General features: G+C 40.1%; 1 protein-coding gene across 2 annotated transcripts in view; it reads right to left on the reverse strand.

The window, feature by feature from the left end:
• SAMD3 (sterile alpha motif domain containing 3) overlaps positions 1 to 14,122 on the reverse strand; it is a 44,148-nt gene extending 30,026 nt beyond the window's left edge. The window contains exons 1-4 of one of the 2 annotated variants that reach the window (XM_027551522.1): positions 14,029 to 14,117; positions 13,688 to 13,787; positions 12,864 to 13,032; positions 9,948 to 10,055 (exon numbers count right to left, since the gene is read on the reverse strand). In XM_027551522.1, the coding sequence (XP_027407323.1) occupies positions 9,948 to 10,055; positions 12,864 to 13,032; positions 13,688 to 13,766 (356 nt within the window). In that variant the 5' untranslated portion in view covers positions 13,767 to 13,787; positions 14,029 to 14,117. Of the gene's footprint in view, positions 1 to 9,947; positions 10,056 to 12,863; positions 13,033 to 13,687 lie in introns of both variants that reach the window. The other variant, XM_027551521.1, reaches the window with a different exon arrangement.
• Between the last annotated feature and the right edge of the window lie 5,274 nt (positions 14,123 to 19,396).

The raw sequence follows: 19,396 nt of genomic DNA on the forward strand, positions 1-19,396 counted from the left end.
CATTCTTCTAGGTTCATCTTAGGTCTTCTCCCCAGGTAGATTCTCTTCCCCTCTCTCCTGACTCTCTGGTGGTCTTCCTTGTCTAAATCCCCCACATGGCCTGGTCCAGTACTGGCCCCATGGGTACTCACCTATATCTTGCTTTCTTACCTGTTTTGATTTCCCTAATGCCATTGTCGAATGAAACAGTTGTTCTACAGTTCTATAACCGTTCTTTAACAGGTCTAGAACTATAACTGCTACATAGTTATTTAGGAACAGTTCTATAACAAAAATGTTATATCAAGTTTCAGGAACATTTGAGAGAGATGTAAAAATATTAAATATAACATTCTATGACAGATAAATAAAGACAGTCATAAATTGCCTAAACTTGTATTTTCACACATGAAATTGACATCTTTTGAACCTTTTCAAAAGGTTCAAACAACCCACCCATGATAAAGGAACCATTGAACAGGAAGGCATCAAGCTGACATGCTAGTGGAGAGAAGTGTAATATCACTAAGTCCTCAAGTTTGAGATATGAAAATGTGTGGGACCCAAATGCAAGAGAGGCAGATCTGGCGATTGGAGTACAGTCCTCTGTTTACACAAAAGATACCTAAGAATTAGACTATGCAAACTTCATAATAATAAACCACCACTGAGAAAACCCTCCCAAAGAAGTTTTCTCACCAGGCTTTAGCTACATCCCATGTGGGTTCTTTATAGAACCAAGGGCAGAGTTCATGTCACACTCAACTGAATTCTGGTTGACTTTTGGCATCATAGTCATGAATCAGGTCTGCTACTTCTGCTAATGCTAAGTGGCTTCAGTCATGTCCGACTCTGTGCGACCCCATAGACAGCAGCCCACGAGGCTCCCCCGTCCCTGGGATTCTCCAGGCAAGAACACTGGAGTGGGTTGCCATTTCCTTCTCCAATGCATGAAAGTGAAAAGTGAAAGGGAAGTCGCTCTGTCGTGTCCGACTCTTTGCAACCCCATGGACTGCAGCCTACCAGGCTCCTTCGTCCATAGGATTTTCCAGGCAAGAGTACTGGAGTGGGGTGCCATCGTGTCTACTTTCCTAAAATTTGGGCCACAAATGACACTTTTCTCTAGGGGCCCCCAGCTTGGAGATAATCTGTTACCCTGAGAGACTGTGATGCTTTTCTAGTCCTGCAAAATGGTATTGCTTTCCAGTCCTTAAGGAAGAAGAGCATGAGACAAGTGGAAGTCTTTGCTGCGAAGAACAGCCATTCTCACCACCAGGCTTGGTCTTCATATGTGAAGAACCACCTCTATCAGTAGTAGCATTCCCAGCATCGAAGGAAAAAGCAGTGACAAATACTGTGCTCTCCAGGGACTTAATGGAAAGACTGTGTTCCACAAGCCTACATTCATTTTATTCTTTTCCACACAGAAACTTGCAGACTCTCTACACTGAAAATGGTATATATCAGGGTGCCCAGTTTTCTATTATCAACTCTGAAACGAAATGCCATGTAACCACATCTAAAAAGCTTCAATGTTTGGGGAACACAGAAGAAGAGAATGGAGTCAAGTAAGAGAAGGTATAGACATCTGTTTAAAGAACTTGCTGTCATCTAACTGTAGGACATGAAAGGACCTTATAATACACATCTTCAAAACAGGGATTGAAGTTCACCAAACTACAAAGTTCAACAGAAATGTTGCTTCTGTGTTATTAGGCCATACTCTGTGAATCACCTTCTTTACTTTACCTAGGCAAGACTTTCCACTGCTAAGAAAACAAAGTAAACAAGAAGTTTTTGAAAAGCCCAATAGAGAGATGCATGTCAATGAGCTAGGTGAGATGCCATCTCTGAAAATATAGAACGATGTCACAGCAAGACATGCACGGACTATGAAGGAAATGCTGTTTTCCTTCAGCTGCAGCCACGAGTAATTCAGAAAATGTTTGCACTGCAACCACCAGTAATTCAGAAAATGTTTGCTCCACATTCTCATCATTTGATATGTGCTTTTAATTTGTGTTTTATAGCTCTGGGCTATCACAGCTGCCATTTAATCTATGAAATTTCCAGAGGAATTTAGTTTCTGAAAGGCATGAGTGAACATGTAATCAAGCAGAAAGTAGAGGTAGAGATGTGGCTGGCATCAGGCACTGTGCTGTAACACAGACAGACAGACACCTCTTAAATCCTCCCTGTCCTTGGTTGCCAGTGAGAGATTCAAGGAGCCAGGAACTTTTGGGGTTTTGACTAATCAAGAAAAGAAGCATAAAATAAATACATCTTTTATTTCTCCCTGTTCTCCAATTCTTCTTGGTATTGACAGATGGTCAAAGACCCAGAAATGTGACCTTACCCTCAATATTTACACTTATTAGCATGATAGTCACAAAAACAGATCTCATAGAGCTATCATAGTCCCTCTTTTTCTTTTTTATTTCTCATTCATAAAAAGGAAAAAGTAATGAGACATTACCTATGCAGTTGTTGCAAAATGTTCAGTACTACAATTTTGTAGTTCATAATTATCAAAATCGGGTGGTTCAGGGCAGTTTTTTATTAATCCACCTGTATACTACTAGGCTTTTGAACCCTGACCTCATGTAAACAGTTTATATCCTCAGAGCATCTGCTAAATAGGGATGAGCCTGGAAAAATTCACTTTTCAAATCTGGCCCACAGTGCTGGTTTTATGTGACTTTTGCGGCCAAAAAAAGAGACTGACTTAGTCTTGTCCCAACTGTGTGCCATCTAGGCTGTGACTTGCCAGTTCCTCAACCATACAGCTTCATACAAATAAAAGTTTCCTAGTTCTAAGGATTCAAGCAATTTGATTTATACCAAAGTACCATTAAACCGGGTGGCTTAAGGGGCTTCCCAGGTGGCACAGTGGTAAAGAATCTGCCTGACAATGCAGGAGACGTGGGAGATGCAGTTTTGATCCCTGGTTTGAGAAGATGCCCAGGAGTAGCAAATTGCAACCCACTCTGGTAATCTTGCCTGGAAAATTTCATGGACAGAGGAGCCTGTCCATGGAAAATTTCAGGAAAATGTCCAGGAAACTTTCATGGACAGGTTACAGTTCAAGGGGTCGCAAAGAGCCAGATACATGTCAGATGTGTAGTTGATCTGACTGAGCAACTACACATACACACACGGGTGGCTTCAAGAACAAACATTAATTTCTCATGGTTAGAGAAGTTGGATGTTCCAGATCAGGGTGCCAGCAAAGCTGGGTTCTTGGCAAATGTGCTCTTCCTGGTTTACAGAAGACCGTCTTCCTACTGTGTCCTTACATGCCAGAAAGAGAGCAAGTTAGCTCTCTGATCTCTTTCCTTTTTATTAAAAAATACTATTTTTTTGGCCATGACCCACAGCATGTAGGATCTTAGTTCCCTGACCAGGGATTGAACCTACACCCCCTTGCAATGGAACCATGCAGTCCTAACCACTGCACCACCAGGGAAGTCCTGTTGGCCCCTTAGCCTCTAATAAGAACACTAATTCCATCCATACGGAGTCCATCCTCAGGGCCTAATTACTTCCCCAAAGCCCCTCCCTCCAAATACCATCATATTGGGATTAGGGTTTCAACATAATGAATTTTGCAGAGGCACAAGCCTCTATTAATCTATTGTACACCCAGAAACGCCTTGCTGCTGCTGCAAAGGCTGGTCATAAGACAACACTAGCATCACTTAGGGCACCTGTTAGTGGTGCTGGCTCTCAGGTCCCACTCCTGACTTACTAAATTAGAACTTGCATTTTAATAAGATTCCTGGATGATTTTTAATTATACTGGAGCTTGAGAAGCACTGGTGTAGGGCCCTGATCTATTTCATTTAAGTCCTCCAGGAAATTCTAATGTACAGTCACAGTTACAGAGCACTGTCCTGTCCACTGGCACAGCACAGGGGCTTCTCGCCTCCTTAACACCACCCCTCTTCATTTCCAGCAAGTCCATTTTCTCTGCCTCTATCTCTCACATTCCAAAAGCACATATTCCAAATAGAATGTCCTATTCCATTTCAGGTGCCTGTACCTTTGCACATGGTATTAGCTTTTCTGGAAATGTTCTTTTCTTCTCTTGCTCCATTTTTCTTCAGATGAAATTCAAATTATGTTTCAAATCCACCCCCCCAACCCCGCTGCCTTCAGTTTCTGAGAAGACTTCCCCAGGGGCCTTCTCCATACTTACTTCTCTAAAAGTCTCATTTATCTTTCTTTCTGTGCTGTTTCCATACCCTGTGCATTTCTATTTCTGTGTCTCTTTCTCAATATTGCGGTTATTAACTTCTGTGTCTTTCTTGTCAGAATCTGCTTTCCCCTAGGCAAGGACAAAATCGCCCCACTTTACCCACTGTCTATATCATATCTAGTTCATGGTTTATATTCAGTAGCTTTTGGACTGAACAAAAGGGAAGAAGAGACTAGAAATCAAGTTTACTTTAATCTCTCTGAAGACATCCTATTAGTTAATAAGAATGAGCAGGAGTCAGAGAGTTATTTATCAGTCACAACAGCCCAGTTTTCCCTGCAATTCCTGTTTGGCTGCGTCCAGATAGCCTCCACTGAAGGAAAGTTCTGTTCTAACTTGATGAGCCAATGTTCTTCATTTCATTTCATTTGGGTCTCTGCTCAAGCAACATCCAGTCAGAAGTTGAAAGACTGCCCTGAAAACCCTCCTGAAGCTAACACACACATGCACTTACATACACTATTTCCTCTATTTGCCCCTTTTTTCTTTGCCTTATTGGCCTCATAGCACTTAAACATATTTACAGTGTAATATCATAGGTATTTATTATTTCCTCACTATTAGAACTCTGTGAGAGGGGAGGCTTGGTCTGCTCTGCTCCCCACTGTATCCTCTGTGCCTCCCAGGGCCTCGCATCCAGTAAGCACTAGGGAAATGTTTACTATGGAATGAATGAATGGACTCTGACTCAGGTGAAAAATCATTAAGTCAGTAGTTCCTAAGGTGGGTCCTGTGGTGTTAATAGATGTTACACAGAGAAAGAATTCTGGGCCAGACAGAGGGAAATGCTTTATAGCATTTACTAGGTCACTGTACAGACTTTTGAGAGTCCTTTGGACTGCAAGGAGATCCAACCAGTCCATCCTAAAGGAGATTAGTCCTGGGTGTTCATTGGAAGGACGGATGCTGAAGCTAAAACTCCAGTACTTTGGCCACCTCATGTGAAGAGTTGACTCATTGGAAAAGACCCTGATGCTGGGAGGGATTGGGGGCAGGAGAAGAAGGGGATGACAGAGGATGAGATGGCTGGATGGCATCACCGACTCGATGGACGTGAGTTTGGATAAACTCTGGGAGTTGGTGATGGACAGGGAGGCATGGCGTGCTGCCACGCATGGGATCGCAAAGAGTCGGACACGACTGAGCGACTGAACTGAACTGAACTGAACTGTACACTGGGAATGTCCAGTCAGGGACTAGACTTGGAAGGTAATACATCCAAAACACACAAAACTTAGGCATGGGTGTTCTATACACCTGTAGGGTAGGAGATGAGGGATGTAGCACTGCACTCTAGTTTCACTGACCTGGGATTCAGCATCTAAATGTGACAATGTATCACTTGGGTGGACTTGGTGTACTTTGAACCTCCCCTTATTATGTGATGGATAAGATACACACACAAGGGTGCTGCTCCTTATTTTAGCTGTGTATGTGGCATTGCCTACAAACAGTATGTCAAGTGTGGACCTACTGACATTTGCCCTCTTGAGCATAGGTGGGTAAGATCATTCTACAGTATTTTATAGTAGTAGCCAGACCCAGAAAAAAAGTCATCATTAAAATAATTTTAAAACATGCGTGAAATTGTGACTAATTTGTAATTACACCCAAAGGCTGAAGCAAACCATCTGCACACAAATATATTTAAAGTTCAGGGCAAGTGTTTTTAAAGTGGCATTTAGGAAACCTCTACCTGTTTATCTGATTTCATGCCTTATTAGGTACCAAAAGGGAAACAAACAGTTCCGAACAGTGTAGAGGAAAAATAAAGAACGGCATTGTAAAAGAAAAAATATCTTTCTAAAGGATCGCCAACACATGCTGAGGACAGGACCTTATAAGCTTTCCATCAAGAAAGGGCATTTAAGCAATTCAGTAAACAGCATGGGATCACCTATCACCAAAGAAAGCTGCTTCATGTCACAGCAGCATGTGTTTCCTTGGGACTTGGAATTCATCCACTGGGACACACACATCATGTCAAGAGTCAAAGTCATGTGAATGTCCTGCCTCTAGAGCCTTCTTTTACCTCTTGTCTGCAAATGATCTGGATGGAAAACACATGTTCCTTTTAGGGACCATAGGGGAAATTAATACAAGCATAATGACAGCCACCTTGTATGGGATTATAACAGCTGCCAGGTACCTTCACTGTTACCGTACCTGCAGGTGGGGATTCCCATCACACAATGTGCGGAGACCCACCGGACAACAAGTAACAGTCCGGATTCCCACCCCAGGTGTGTGAGATCCCACCCCAAGTGGCACTTGATCCACCATCCTTTCCCACCTCATTAAAGCACATGGCTTCGTGAAAGCCTTGTAGCCAAACATCAGCTTGCTAGCTGGTTATGTATGAGTGGCCCATAAACTCCTGGGGTTTAATTCTGTTCAAAAAATGAGCACATTTAGCAGGAATTGTATAAAAAAGGTCTAAAGAGAAATTGATGCTATTCAAATATGTATGCTGTCTTGTAAAGGTGTGTTCAGTCTTTCATTAGACCATACATCCTCATTTCAAATAAAAACTCCTATTTAGTCTCTGTTTGCCAGGTACTATGCCAAATGCTCTGCTCACAAGGGGAAAAGTGTATGGATTTTGCCCAGGTAGCACTTCTATGGAGGGAATACAGACTTTAAAGTGATTAGTTCCATTACCTAGTCTTATAAGTAAAGAAAGGGGTGTGTAAAGGATGCTACACAGTAGAAAAAGGGCTCCTTGCCTGAGCTGGAATATAAGTGGCGGGCCAGGGGGCGGTTTCCTTCAGAAAGAGGGATTTTTGAGCAGAATCTTCAATAATGAGCAGGTAGAAAAGGGAAGAGAAGAACACAGCCCGACACAGGAACTGTGCAATAGGCTCTTAAATCAACACCTGTTGAATGAATAGCACCCTGGGCAGAAGGGCAGGAGATAGGTGATTTTTAGAAAATATTTGTTTATCTGGCTGTGCCAGGTCTTAGTTCTTAATTCTGGCATGCAGGATCCTTGATACTTGTTGCCACATGAGGATTTCTTTTTGTGGTTGTGGCATATGAGCTCTGTTGCAGCATGTCGAATCCAGTTCTCCAACCAGGGATCGGATTTTAACTCACATGGCTGGATGATGGAGCCCCTCTCTGAGATAGGATGTGGGAGAGGAGAAAATCTTTTATCCCTCCCCATTTCATAGCCCTGAATAAATGGCAGAACCAGAGCAAAACTATCTAAAACAGGTACCTCTGCTTTGTCCTCATCTGCCCACACATAGCTGACTGCCCAGGAGGGACATCTGCCCTGCACTGGAACCCCCTAGTTCCTCTTCCCCAGGTACTGAAAGGCTGAGTCTGTTACCTGGGATGATCTGAGCTCTTTTCATGGGGAATGTCCTGGAGGCAGTGCTATGGTGAGCCTGCCATAGGCCAGCCAGTCTGAATGGGACAGAGTGTACGTGAATAGTAGGATAAATCCATCCTCAAAGGAAGAAGCAAGGGCATGAGGCAGATGAGGGAAGCGAAAGAGAGATGGAGATGGCCATCAGTGGCTCCATGAGAGTGAGGGACAGCTTGACCCCTGACTTTCTAGCACCAGTGTCTCTACCCCTGTCACTGGGTTCTAGCGAGTTTGTATTTCTTACACTTAAATATACACTAAAGCAAGAAACACGAGTTCAGTTTTTGGACATGTTTAACTGTGGTGCTTGTGATGAGCAGCCGGTTGGCACATAGATTAGAAGACATTTTATGATTAGAAGAAAGATATGAGACTCTGGTTTCCAAACTCTCCTATTTTTCTCCATTTCTAACACAATTCCTTTCTTTTCCTCCTCCATGCCAGACACTGTAAAGGATGAGAAATACCCTGAAGCACTGGTTGTACTTTTGATCAGCCATGTGAAAAAACAGGCATAACAATCTGACTCAGCCAGCATTGCAGGACCATATAAGAGTGGAATATCATCAGAGAGCTTAGGAAAAAGAAAGGACCCAGAGAACCTGTATAAAAGGGCATCCTCGTCTCCCACTGGTAGCAAGAAGGAAGAGGAAAGAGGTCCTCAGCAAAGTGAGCTTACTACCTGGAGCCGTGCTGAGTAGACTGTGGTACTCTGAGTGCTTTCCAGGGCTTCCTGTGCTTAGCACTGAGCAGGTGTTATCTATCTTTAGATAATGGTCCTCACAGGAGCCCTGTGACAGAAGTAGTTGTGGTTATTATTCCCATTTTTCGGTTTGAATACTGATTCACAGTGGTGTCTGGGTTGGACCGCTGGGGCTAATTGTTGCTCTTCCTGTCTCTACTGAACAGTCAGAGAAGGGACTGGCAACTTTTGGCAGCTTCATGAAGGGGTAGTTGAAGACTCCCGACTGACTCCACACACCTGGAACCACATCAAAGGATGGCACTGGGAATCAACAAGCACCCATGAACAGAAAGGAGGTGAATGAAGCCACCATTAAAACATATTTACATCTTCTGAACCACAGTTCAGACCAGGAAGACCCCGGGGACCAAGCCCTACCTAGGATATTGTCTCTACCTCCTTGTTCGTCACCCCCAAGTGGGAGCCAATGGCTTGAAGGAAAGTGGATTCTACCACTTAAAGAGCTGGAGCCTTTGAGCCCAAGGATGAGAGTGCAAGGTTGCAGGTGGTGGAGAGAGAAAGAGAGCAGAGAGGATGCCCAGAGACAAAGCCCATGTGCAAGAGCTCCTGATCCCAGGCGCCAGGCTTCCCTGCGCTCACTCACGGGGCTGCTGGCGCTGGGCGGCAGGGGCTCAGGCTGCTGCCTTTGGTCCCCTGAACTCCCATGCTGATGGCAGTATATCCAGTGCTGAGGTGAGAAGAGCCCATCTGGGCAACTAGATAGAAGCCCCTGACTTCTCTAAATCTCAGTTTAACTCAGTTCACAACAAAGAGAGAATAATACTGACCTGACAGGACTGCTGCGTGGGCTAAATGAGATGATAATGGAAACTGAAACTATAAAGGATGACATTCTGGTTTGACTATTGCCGGATTATATGGTGCCAGCTGACATCTCTCCTTTCCATGACAGTACACTTAAAGAAAAGCATTTGCTCAGCAGCTGCTGAAAAGAATAGGTATCAGGGTGATGCCTGAACTGCACAGGGCAGGTGGCTGGGAAATCCTAGGTTGACTACCATGACTCTTGGACTGTATCTTACCTAAAGTCCCCCTCAGGACTTTAGTGCCACATTCCTGGGTCTGTTTCTCTAGATATATAGTTTTCCTCTGTTCCAGTGTAGCCCATATGTTGAAATACTATAGCTCATAAAACCCAGTGTAGGGATATAAGGAAATGTTTAACAAAGCAGTGCCTCCATCATGAATGGTCAAGACTGTTAATTCAAAAAAAAAAAAAAAAAGACTCCGCAAAAAGCTAATTCTATAAGACACTATTTGCAGAACAAATTCCATCTTTGTGGCTACTGCCAATCACTCTGGACAGTTTATGACAGAAAAATCATCTTTTTCCTTAACAACATGTCCTTGAGAGATGCATAATATCATCTCAAAACTTAACTTGTTCAATGCAAAGATAAAAAAAATGACCTTCATCTCTTACCAAATATCTTCATCACTTGATTTACAAAAATCCCTTCCAGAAAAACAAATAGTTTCCACTTAGAAATACATTTAAACATGAAACCTCATAAAAATAAAGACAAATATTATCAACTGGCTTTAAGATGTTTAGAAGTTGTCCATCCCACCTCTGTTTCAGTACTCTGTGGTCAATTAATCCATTATCAAGGTTGTCAGCTGGATAGAAAGATGGCATCTGCTCCCCACCACTGGCTGGACTCGAGGGCTGTTCATCCCTGTCACCAAGAAAGAAAAGGTGGGTCTAGGGTATTCAACTGTTGCTTTCATAGTGACTCTGAAGGTATAAATCAGCCCAGAGTAAACACTATGATCTGTGTCCGTTCCAAGCTCCACGTTAGAGTCATGACTAAGAGGATTGAAAGAAAAACCCTCTGGGGCCATCTCACTCACTACCAGTTTATACATGCTGGGAGGTGCATGGTGCCAGTTCACTGTGCTGTTCTCACTCCTCTATCACATTTAAAGATGGTATTATTGATAATCCTTTCCTTTATGAAACAATGGTAATAACAGAATATACCTTTGTTGATTAACATTATTATTTGGCAAAAAAAATGAAACTCTATATCAGATCCTTTCTCTCTTCCCTGCCATCTAGGGGAACCTTTTATTATTTGTGGAATTTCATGATCTTTGAACCACTCTTCACTAACTCCCTCATCTTCTAAGTGATACAACTGAAAGGAAGGCAACTTGCTTACCTCCACAAGCTACTCAGTAACAGCACCCATTACCTCAGTTTTCCAACTTTCCAACTTCCTGTCCAGTGATTTTTCTACCGGCTTCAAAAAGAGCAACACAAAAGCAACTGGATATACTCCTTCCTGTTATATATTCCTGTCATCTACCTAAGTCTGAGTTGGAGGCCAAGTATCCTGTCCATATGTGGCCTGTAAATTTTTTTTCAAAGTAACATACCAGGCAACTGTTAGCCACCAAATGAAATTTACACTCAAGTTGGAACCCATCTGTAAACTCTGATCTAGGCTGCCACTTTATAAACTCTTCAGAGTCCTAAGCATCATTTATTCTACCCACTTCATTTTACAGTTGAAACTAAGAAAAGTCAAGCAAATCTCCAAGGTTAGATGAGTAGCTAATATCAGAACAGAGATTCGTAATCCAGTTTTAATACCTAGCTTCCAGGTTCTTTTTACTACACCAAATTTCCTATCTTTATTAAGAACTTATTAAAATTATTTAACTAAATAAATAGCACATTCTTATACATTTTTTTCTATTACTATGACTCCCACATGACAATATATTTGTCAAGTGCCTACATATTTGACAATAAGCAAAAATAGCCAAAAAACATTTTTACTAACTATAACCTATAAACCTACTTGAAATTGTGATTTTGCACCAGAATAATTGAATCTGAATGTAAAACAGCACAAACCTTAGAGTCAACTATTTACTGGGTAGAATGAAGAGTCCCCACTCAGCCCCTGGAAAACCAATGTTCTAAGTCATGGTTACATTTCAAAATGGCTTTATAAACCAATTAATAATGCTTAATATTTAACAAAAGACTATATTTTAGTGTGGGAGAAGGAGGAGATATTTTCTCAAAGATTATGATACTCTGAACATCAGTGTGATTAACTTTGGAAGTAAGTATGTATTATTTTTCACAACCTAGAGATGAAGCAAAAGGAGTGTCAACATTTAATGCAATCAATCCAAGTCAGTGGTAGGACCAGGAATGATGCCCAGACTTCCTGGCAGTCCAGTTAGTCCTCATTTACTAGAGGACATTATAAACTGCTTTGCAGTGGGAAAAAAGGCTGTCAGTTTTCTTCCAAGCTGTGTCTAAGGTAACATCAAGATTCCAGTCAACTGAGGGGAACTTCCAGCTCAAGAGTACAACTCATCCAAGAATGCTGGGAAACTACTTTGAGCTCTAGATGAGGTTTACTCCCTCCCTGTGCTGCAAAGGAGTAAAGGCATACAATGGGAACTGCATCAAAAGTCACGTATCTTTTACACAGATGTGTCAAAACAGCATTTAGAAGAAATCCCTCGAATAAATCAAATAGTAGACTCTCCAGACCAAATGTGGGCCATTCCTTCAAGCTGACTTATCCCCCTCCTTGTCCCAAATATCCAAATTCTCTAGAAACCGAATTACCTAAGTTAGAGCTCTCTAACATTGCATTGCTTATAAAAAAACAAGACAGAAACTTAAGAGTTTTACAGATATTCTGGAAAAAAAAAAACTGAAGTAAAAACATGGAATGGATTTCATCAAACATCATAACCTTATTTTAAAAATTAATGAATAATCAGAATGTAGTAATTATTTAAACTTAGAAATCTGGCAAAAAGTTTCAAATATCAAAAATCCAAATCAGAATGATTTGGGACATAGCCTGAATGATCCTGGGACATAGATTATAAAGTGAAATTTTTAATTTTATAATTTTTGTTATCATTCCTTTTTATGGCAGAAGTCAATGATTTAAAAAAAAATAACCTCAAAACCATCACAAATTTTTCTACAAGACTTCTCTGGGATGCTACCACAGCATTGAGTGCTCCAAGAACACTCTTGAAATCCAGTGCAGCAAAAATCTTTAGCAAATCATATTATGAAGGCCTCTAGAAGAGAATATAAATTAGTTACTGTAAGGAATCCTGGGCAAATAAGTAAATACACACATAAATAGCTTTGGGGAAAGCAAAGAAGCAGAAAAAGATGCCTTCCTCAAGTCTTAACTTTAAGACCTAAGCTCAGGAGTTCATTTCTGCTTGTGTTATATTTTAACTGCTTGTTACAGAGATTTCTATACAGGAACTTCAGGCTTATAGGTCTTCCCTAATAAATGGAGTTGGAGTTTAAAAACCTGGTGCATTAAAAGAAAAGATATCTTGATTTATAAAACTTTGCAAAAACTGTTACTGTACACACAAGCTGAAAATGGTCACAATTTTCAACAAAGTTTAAACTCCATATGCCATGCTACAGCCATCTTAGGGAAAGCACAGAATCAAAAATAAGGCCATTCATGAACACTTACTCTGCTTGTGTGACCGGGGCTGTTTCTCCAGGGGACTTCAGCTCTTGACTCTTCTGCTTATATTTTTTAATTAAATCCATTAGAACAGCCTGGTGCCCAATTTTCTTTACCAATTGCTGAACCATCCGATCATTAAGTGCTAGGAGAGCAGCCCCACTTACTTCTTCCTCTGGGAAAAAAGAGAAAAAATCTCTACCTGTCTGCTGGGTAAAATACTGTAAAACACGGCACCCTGAGCAGGCAGAATTATTTCTCATGTTAAAAGGAGCATCTAAACTTGTGCTCTGCAGTTATAAAATTATCTGTGTTTTTGCAAAAATAGAACACTAATATTGCATAATTCCAAATGCACGTCTGCTCCTAAGAAAGTACTGCAACATGGAGTCACAATAAAATTTTTTACATTCACATTAATGCCTCCCCTCTTCTGATTCTACCATTGTTTTCATAAGGAAAAAAAAAATCTTTTTGGAAAAGTATTCTTAATGTACCTCCCAGGCAATAATCAATACTTGTAAATCCAACACTGTACAGAGCTGCCTAAAAATGCACATCCTGGACAAAAGCAATATTAAATGTATATATCAAATGCGTATTTTAAGTAACTCAAGATTTATTTTGAGTTCTTTTTGAAATAATTAGATTTTCTCATGGATACTAGGTCAAATGCAAACTCTGCTACAGTCGGTAAAGAAATGAAAGTTTCCTAGTGTAGCAACTCCACATCAATGTTCACATGCATTAGGAAAAAAGAAATCAATGACAGAGGACACTCAATATCTCGACTGCTCAATTAACATTTTTTGAAAGTATAAACAACTCACCTTGAAACCTATGTACTAGCTCTCCTAAGTTTTTCTCCACCAGCCAACTGCAGACCTGATCAACTGACCAAGTTTCCATGGCTGTATCCTGTAAATACACCTGTAGAATAAAAAGAGGAGTCTTCAGTTTTTCTTTCTGACTGTTGTTCTTCTGTTTAATTTTAGCAATCAGCAGTCTAAGCCTTTCCTTTGCAGACTCTTTGAGACTCTCAGTACTAAGCTTCTTTAAAATTATTGTTTTCCGAATACACATCTAAAAGTTGCTAATAAAACAAATACCCATTTTGAAAATGAGACCAGTTTGAACCTATTTCTTAGTCTCTTTTCTCAAATTTCTTCACCTTCTCCTACTTTTTTTCCACAGGCATCCCTCAGGTTTACTAACAGACAGCTAGAGACATACAATGGTACTCAATCCTGTACCATTAACACCCAGGTTTCTTCACAAAGAAAAGAAAGGTGTGAAATTCACCACTCTAGGCTTATCAGGAAGTGGTTGACATTTACAAAAGGGGTGGGCAGGGGAGGAAGGGAGGAAGGATGGAAGGATCAGATAAAAGCCTGACACAGATACTTAGTAAACCCAGCCTGATTAACCCCTTGCAGCTCCCAATCCAGGAGAGTTGTAACTGCTTCTGATTGCTTCCTTTTAGCAAGAGGACCAAGTAGGAGCCAAATTCTCCAGAGTCTGAATGTTTCCTTTCTTTCAATAATATTCTTACATATTCCACTCAGTTCTAGAACTTTATTGAAGACCATTATGATTCATAAAATAACTAGTACGATCTAGCACATTGATTGAAAACCCTAACAAAAATTAGTTGGTAGATTCAAAATGGGAAAATGATTCAATATGTCAATAATTCTAAGTGAAAGAGGTATATTATTTGTAAGATATATTATTTAACTATTCAGTTATACTGTCACTATTCTTTTCTAACTATTTGAAAACTTAAAACCAGTATACCTATTGCAATAATTTTTCTAATCTCCCTTAGGCAGCCCATCCTGTTTTTGTTTTTTAATAGTTCAATCCAAATGACTTAATGGACTGGAGAGAAACTGAAAAAACTTAAAACATTTAAATCTTTTTAACATTACTTTCGATTTCATTTTTCAAACCAAACGATATAGATTTCTTTGTACAGTAAGACACTGACTCTCCTATGAAAACAGAGGGAAAAGCTAATCTTACAGAAATGAAATCCCAAGGAAAGATAAAAAGAGTCATTAAATCATGTATTTAAATTTTATTGCTAGAAGTTCTCCAAATAAACATTATTATATTTTTCATTTTTGTGTATTTGAATAAGTTACAATTTCCAGCAGTTAGAATGGTGGCAAGGGAGAATCTGATTCCCTTTCATTCTTGACAATCTGAAAAGATAACAGACTTCAAAAATAATTTTCTAAAAAACAAGGACACTTCAAAGGAATAAACCACGTTCCCATAAGTATTCATGAATACTGAGTTAAAAAATTGAAAACAAGGGTTAAATGTAGAAGAACGTCTTTCCAAATTACAGCAGTGGATTTAATTTGCTACGACAACAGTAGCCACAGAACTCCTCCCCTAGGCTAAGCAGCAATAGCAGGGTGTGAAAAGTCATTATTTGCGAGACTCTGGTGTAAATTAAAAATCACACCTTCCTGTCACACTTCTGGCTTCCTTGTGAAGAGTAGGACTTAGAAAAAAAAATAGAAAAGAAAGAAACAAGACAATTCTCTAAACTTCAAGATTAAAAGATATGCAGAAGATACTGCCCTGCAGCCATCGATGGATAAAAGGAAATTTGAAAATAGAATGAATCCTTGAAAACCCCCCTATATTTTTAAATTTCTAGATTCTGCAAAATCTATTTCTGGGAAAAACAGAACAGTTATCAGATTATAACCTCATACAAAATAATAAGATTAAAATTAGTATAGTATAACATTTGTTTTTCTGAACGTTTCATAAAATACACTATCACTGCCTAGACAATGTAACATCTTTAAGTACAAACCTTACAACTTCCTCTCACATAAATAATGGATATATTATTTATGATCTTATGCATCATAAAGGAATAAAAGATATGTCAAAGGAGAAAAGACATATCCAGCAGCTTTATTGCACGTCCAGTATTTTCAGAAACATCTGAATATTTTGAAACGTGAGGGCAAGTATGATCATTACTTATTATAAGACACAATAGTAAAAAAAATTAATAATAGTATTCTGTTGGGATACTCCTGCCAAATAATTATCATTATTTGATTACATTATATTTCAATTAAATAAATTGGTATTAAATATTAAGGAATCTCATCTAACTAAAGCCAGGAAGAAGTAAGACTTTAGCTAAAGCAATCTAAATGTGGGCAAGTGTTATTTAATAAACTTGTTAAAACTCCAGAGGAAAATAATACTGCAAACCATGGATGTGGTTTATAATCTTCAAGAGCAATATAACATATAACAATATCAGCCACAAATAAACACTTTTTAAGAAAATGCAAAAACATTTGTCTCTTTCCCTTCTGTTTGCATTTTTACTTTTATTTTCCCAGAGTTAAAAAACTGAGAAAACAAAAAGATTGTTAAAAGCTTTGATGGCAGCATCTGCCCTCTCTTGAATCAAGGCATCATCCTGCTCTGGGAAAGGACATCTCCTGCCATGGTTAGACTTGAAAGAACCAACCATTTAGCAAAAATTGGGTCCTGATAGTGAAAAAGAAGGAAAACCAAGAGACAAAAATTAAGGATGTGGCTGTCATATGGAGCAATGTCCAGGCAGTTCTGTTGGGCAGCAACCTTGCTTTGACACAAGCAATGATATCACTGAACTCCACTGGAGCATAATATCTCATCTGCTTTGGACTGCCATCTATTCCAACCATCACCAGACCAGGAGGAATGAAAACTGGAATAGTCAATTAGAAAACCTTGCATACCTTAGTAATCAAAACATTTACTGCCTAGATAGCTCAGAGCTAAGTAACTAAAGATAGACCAAAGAAATTAGGTGCCCTACCAAGAAGATAAGACACGTACATAACCAGAACATAGAGTCAGTTATGATGGATGCAATAAATAGAGGGCTTCCCAGGTGGCTCAGTGGTAAAGTATCCACCTGCTAATGCAGGAGATGCAGGTTCAATCCCTGGGTCAGGAAGATTGCCTGGAGAAGGAAATGGCAACCCACTCCAATATTTTTGCCTGGAAAATTCCATGTACTGAGGACCCTAGTGGGCTACAGTCCATGGGGTCGCATAGAGTTGGACATGACTGAGCACCTTCGCATGGTATAAATAGCACTAGGGGCTGAATTTTCCCATTCCCCTGGAAAGGAATGCATCTTGATTTAGAATCTGAATGAAAGATACACTTTAGATAGTGAAGAAGCCTGAAGAAATGAGATCAATCAAATGAACTAAAAATAACATGGCAGAAATAAGCAAGTTATGTTTTGGGACCTGAAAGTGACCACTCTTCCTAGAATGGTGAATATATTGTAGGGAGTAACAACGGAGAGAGTTGGAAAGATCACTGGAGAATTAGAACACTGAATTCTGAGTTTATAGATATAAGCTTTGGGAAAAAAGTCATTGTGTTTTAGAAAAATTGTTTACATAGCTGAGCCAGATGAATTACAGGAAAAGTTGTTCTTTAAGTAAATTGCATATGAGAATGAATGCTTTAACTTTTACTAAACATTCATAAAGGCTTCCTTGGTGGCTCAGATAAAGAATCTGCCTGCAATGTGGGAGACCTTGGTTTGATCCCTGGGTTGGGAAGATCTCCTGGAGGAGGGCATGGCAACTCACTCCAGTATTCTTGCCTGGAGAATCCCCATGGACTAATTTTTCTTCATTTTAGAAAGATAGATATTTATGTTTATATTTATCTTTCCAAAAATTATGGGAATAAAACTTTTAATTTTTTTCATATGTCTTGAGCAAAAGAGGAGTGAGATGTACAAAGCTAGCCAATACCAAGCAAGTGAAACACACCAAAAGGAACTGTCAGTATATATTAAGTTATTGCCTATAGAATCTGGAACTGCATCACCTTAGGTCAAACAATGAACAAGGAGGGAGCACAGCTGCACCCATCAGAAGACAATTGGATTAACGATTTACTGAGCATGGCCCCGTCCACTAGAGCAAGACCCAGTTTTTCCCACATCCAGTTTCTCCCATCAATTGATGGTTTTGAACTGTGGTGTTGGAGAAGACTCTTGAGAGTCCCTTGGACTACAAGGAGATCCAACCAGTCCATCCTAAAGGACATCAGTCCTGGGTGTTCATTGGTAGGACTGATGTTGAAGCTGAAACTCCAATACTTCGGCCACCTGATGCAAAGAGCTGACTCATTTGAAAAGACCCTGATGCTAGGAAAGATTGAGGGCAGAAGGAGAAGGGGATGACAGAGGATGAGATGGCTGGATGGCATCACCGACTCAATGCACATGGGTTTGGGTGGACTCTGGGAGTTGGTGATGGACAGGGAGGCCTGGCATGCTGCAGTTCATGGGGTAGCAAAGAGTCCGACATGACTGAGTAACTGAACTGAACTGAAGTCCCTCCCATCAGGAAGCTTGCACAAGACTCTTACTCTCATCCATCACAGGGCAAACAGAAGAAGCAAGAACTACAATCCCACAGCTTCCAGAATGAAAACCACAATCACAGTAAGCTAACCAAAATGATCACATGGATTACAGCCTTGTCATGGCAAAGGGGCTTGCATAACTCAACGAAGTTATGAGCAATGCCATGCAGGGCCACTCAAGGTGGAGGGGGTCATGGTGGAGAGTTCTGACAAAAGATGATCCACTGGAGAAGAGAATAGCAAACCACTCCAGTATTCTTGCCTTGAGAACCCCAAACGTTAAGCAAAGCCAGATGAGATTGCCATTTCAAAAATATATATTTATTTATTTGGCTGTACCAGGTCTAGTTGAAGCATGTGGGATCTTTAGTTGCAGCACGTGGAATCTAATTCCCTGAACAGGGATCAAACCCAGGACCACAGCACTAGGAGCATGGAATCTTAGCCACTGGACAACCAAGGAAGTCCCCAAAATGTCAATTTTGTACATACAAGAACCTAAAATCAATAATTCCTTATAGTGGAACTTATAGGTTGAATCTTGATTTTGTGAAAACTATTAGTAAGTGTTGGTTGATTCCTTTTGTTCAGCAAGACTTATCAGAGGTCTCTGTGATTCATACCACCTCTGAACTTTGAGAGAGAGAAGTGGTGAGCACAATAATGGTCACTTTAAGGAAAAAAGTTTCTTTTTACACTTATAAGGAAACTAAACAGCAATCTATCTGGGAGAGTTAATTAAATTAATGAAAAAAAATAGCAATGAGCCAGAGTTAGAGGTCTTTGGGGATGTCTGGGTGACAAACACCCAGTCTTTTGGCTTTTGAGTCAGACTTCTGGGGCATCCTTGCCTCTGGTTAGCTGACTGTCAAAGCTGATGATCAACAACATGAACTACATTCTCTGGATTCTTGCCAGAGATGGTAGCTGTGAGCTGCGTTGTCAACTTCTGTCAAAATCTGAATCTGTAACTGAGAAGATTTGATAGATGTCAACCCTTCCAGAATTAATCTATAAATTCCAATTAATATTTAAATGTGTTTGTGTTTTAACTTACTATGGTTCTGGTACTGGATAAATACATAAAAGAGATAGAAATGCTTGGCAAAGGG

The sequence above is a fragment of the Bos indicus x Bos taurus genome, chromosome 9, assembly GCF_003369695.1.
Source record: "Bos indicus x Bos taurus breed Angus x Brahman F1 hybrid chromosome 9, Bos_hybrid_MaternalHap_v2.0, whole genome shotgun sequence".
In the NCBI taxonomy this organism is placed as follows: Eukaryota; Metazoa; Chordata; class Mammalia; order Artiodactyla; family Bovidae; genus Bos; species Bos indicus x Bos taurus.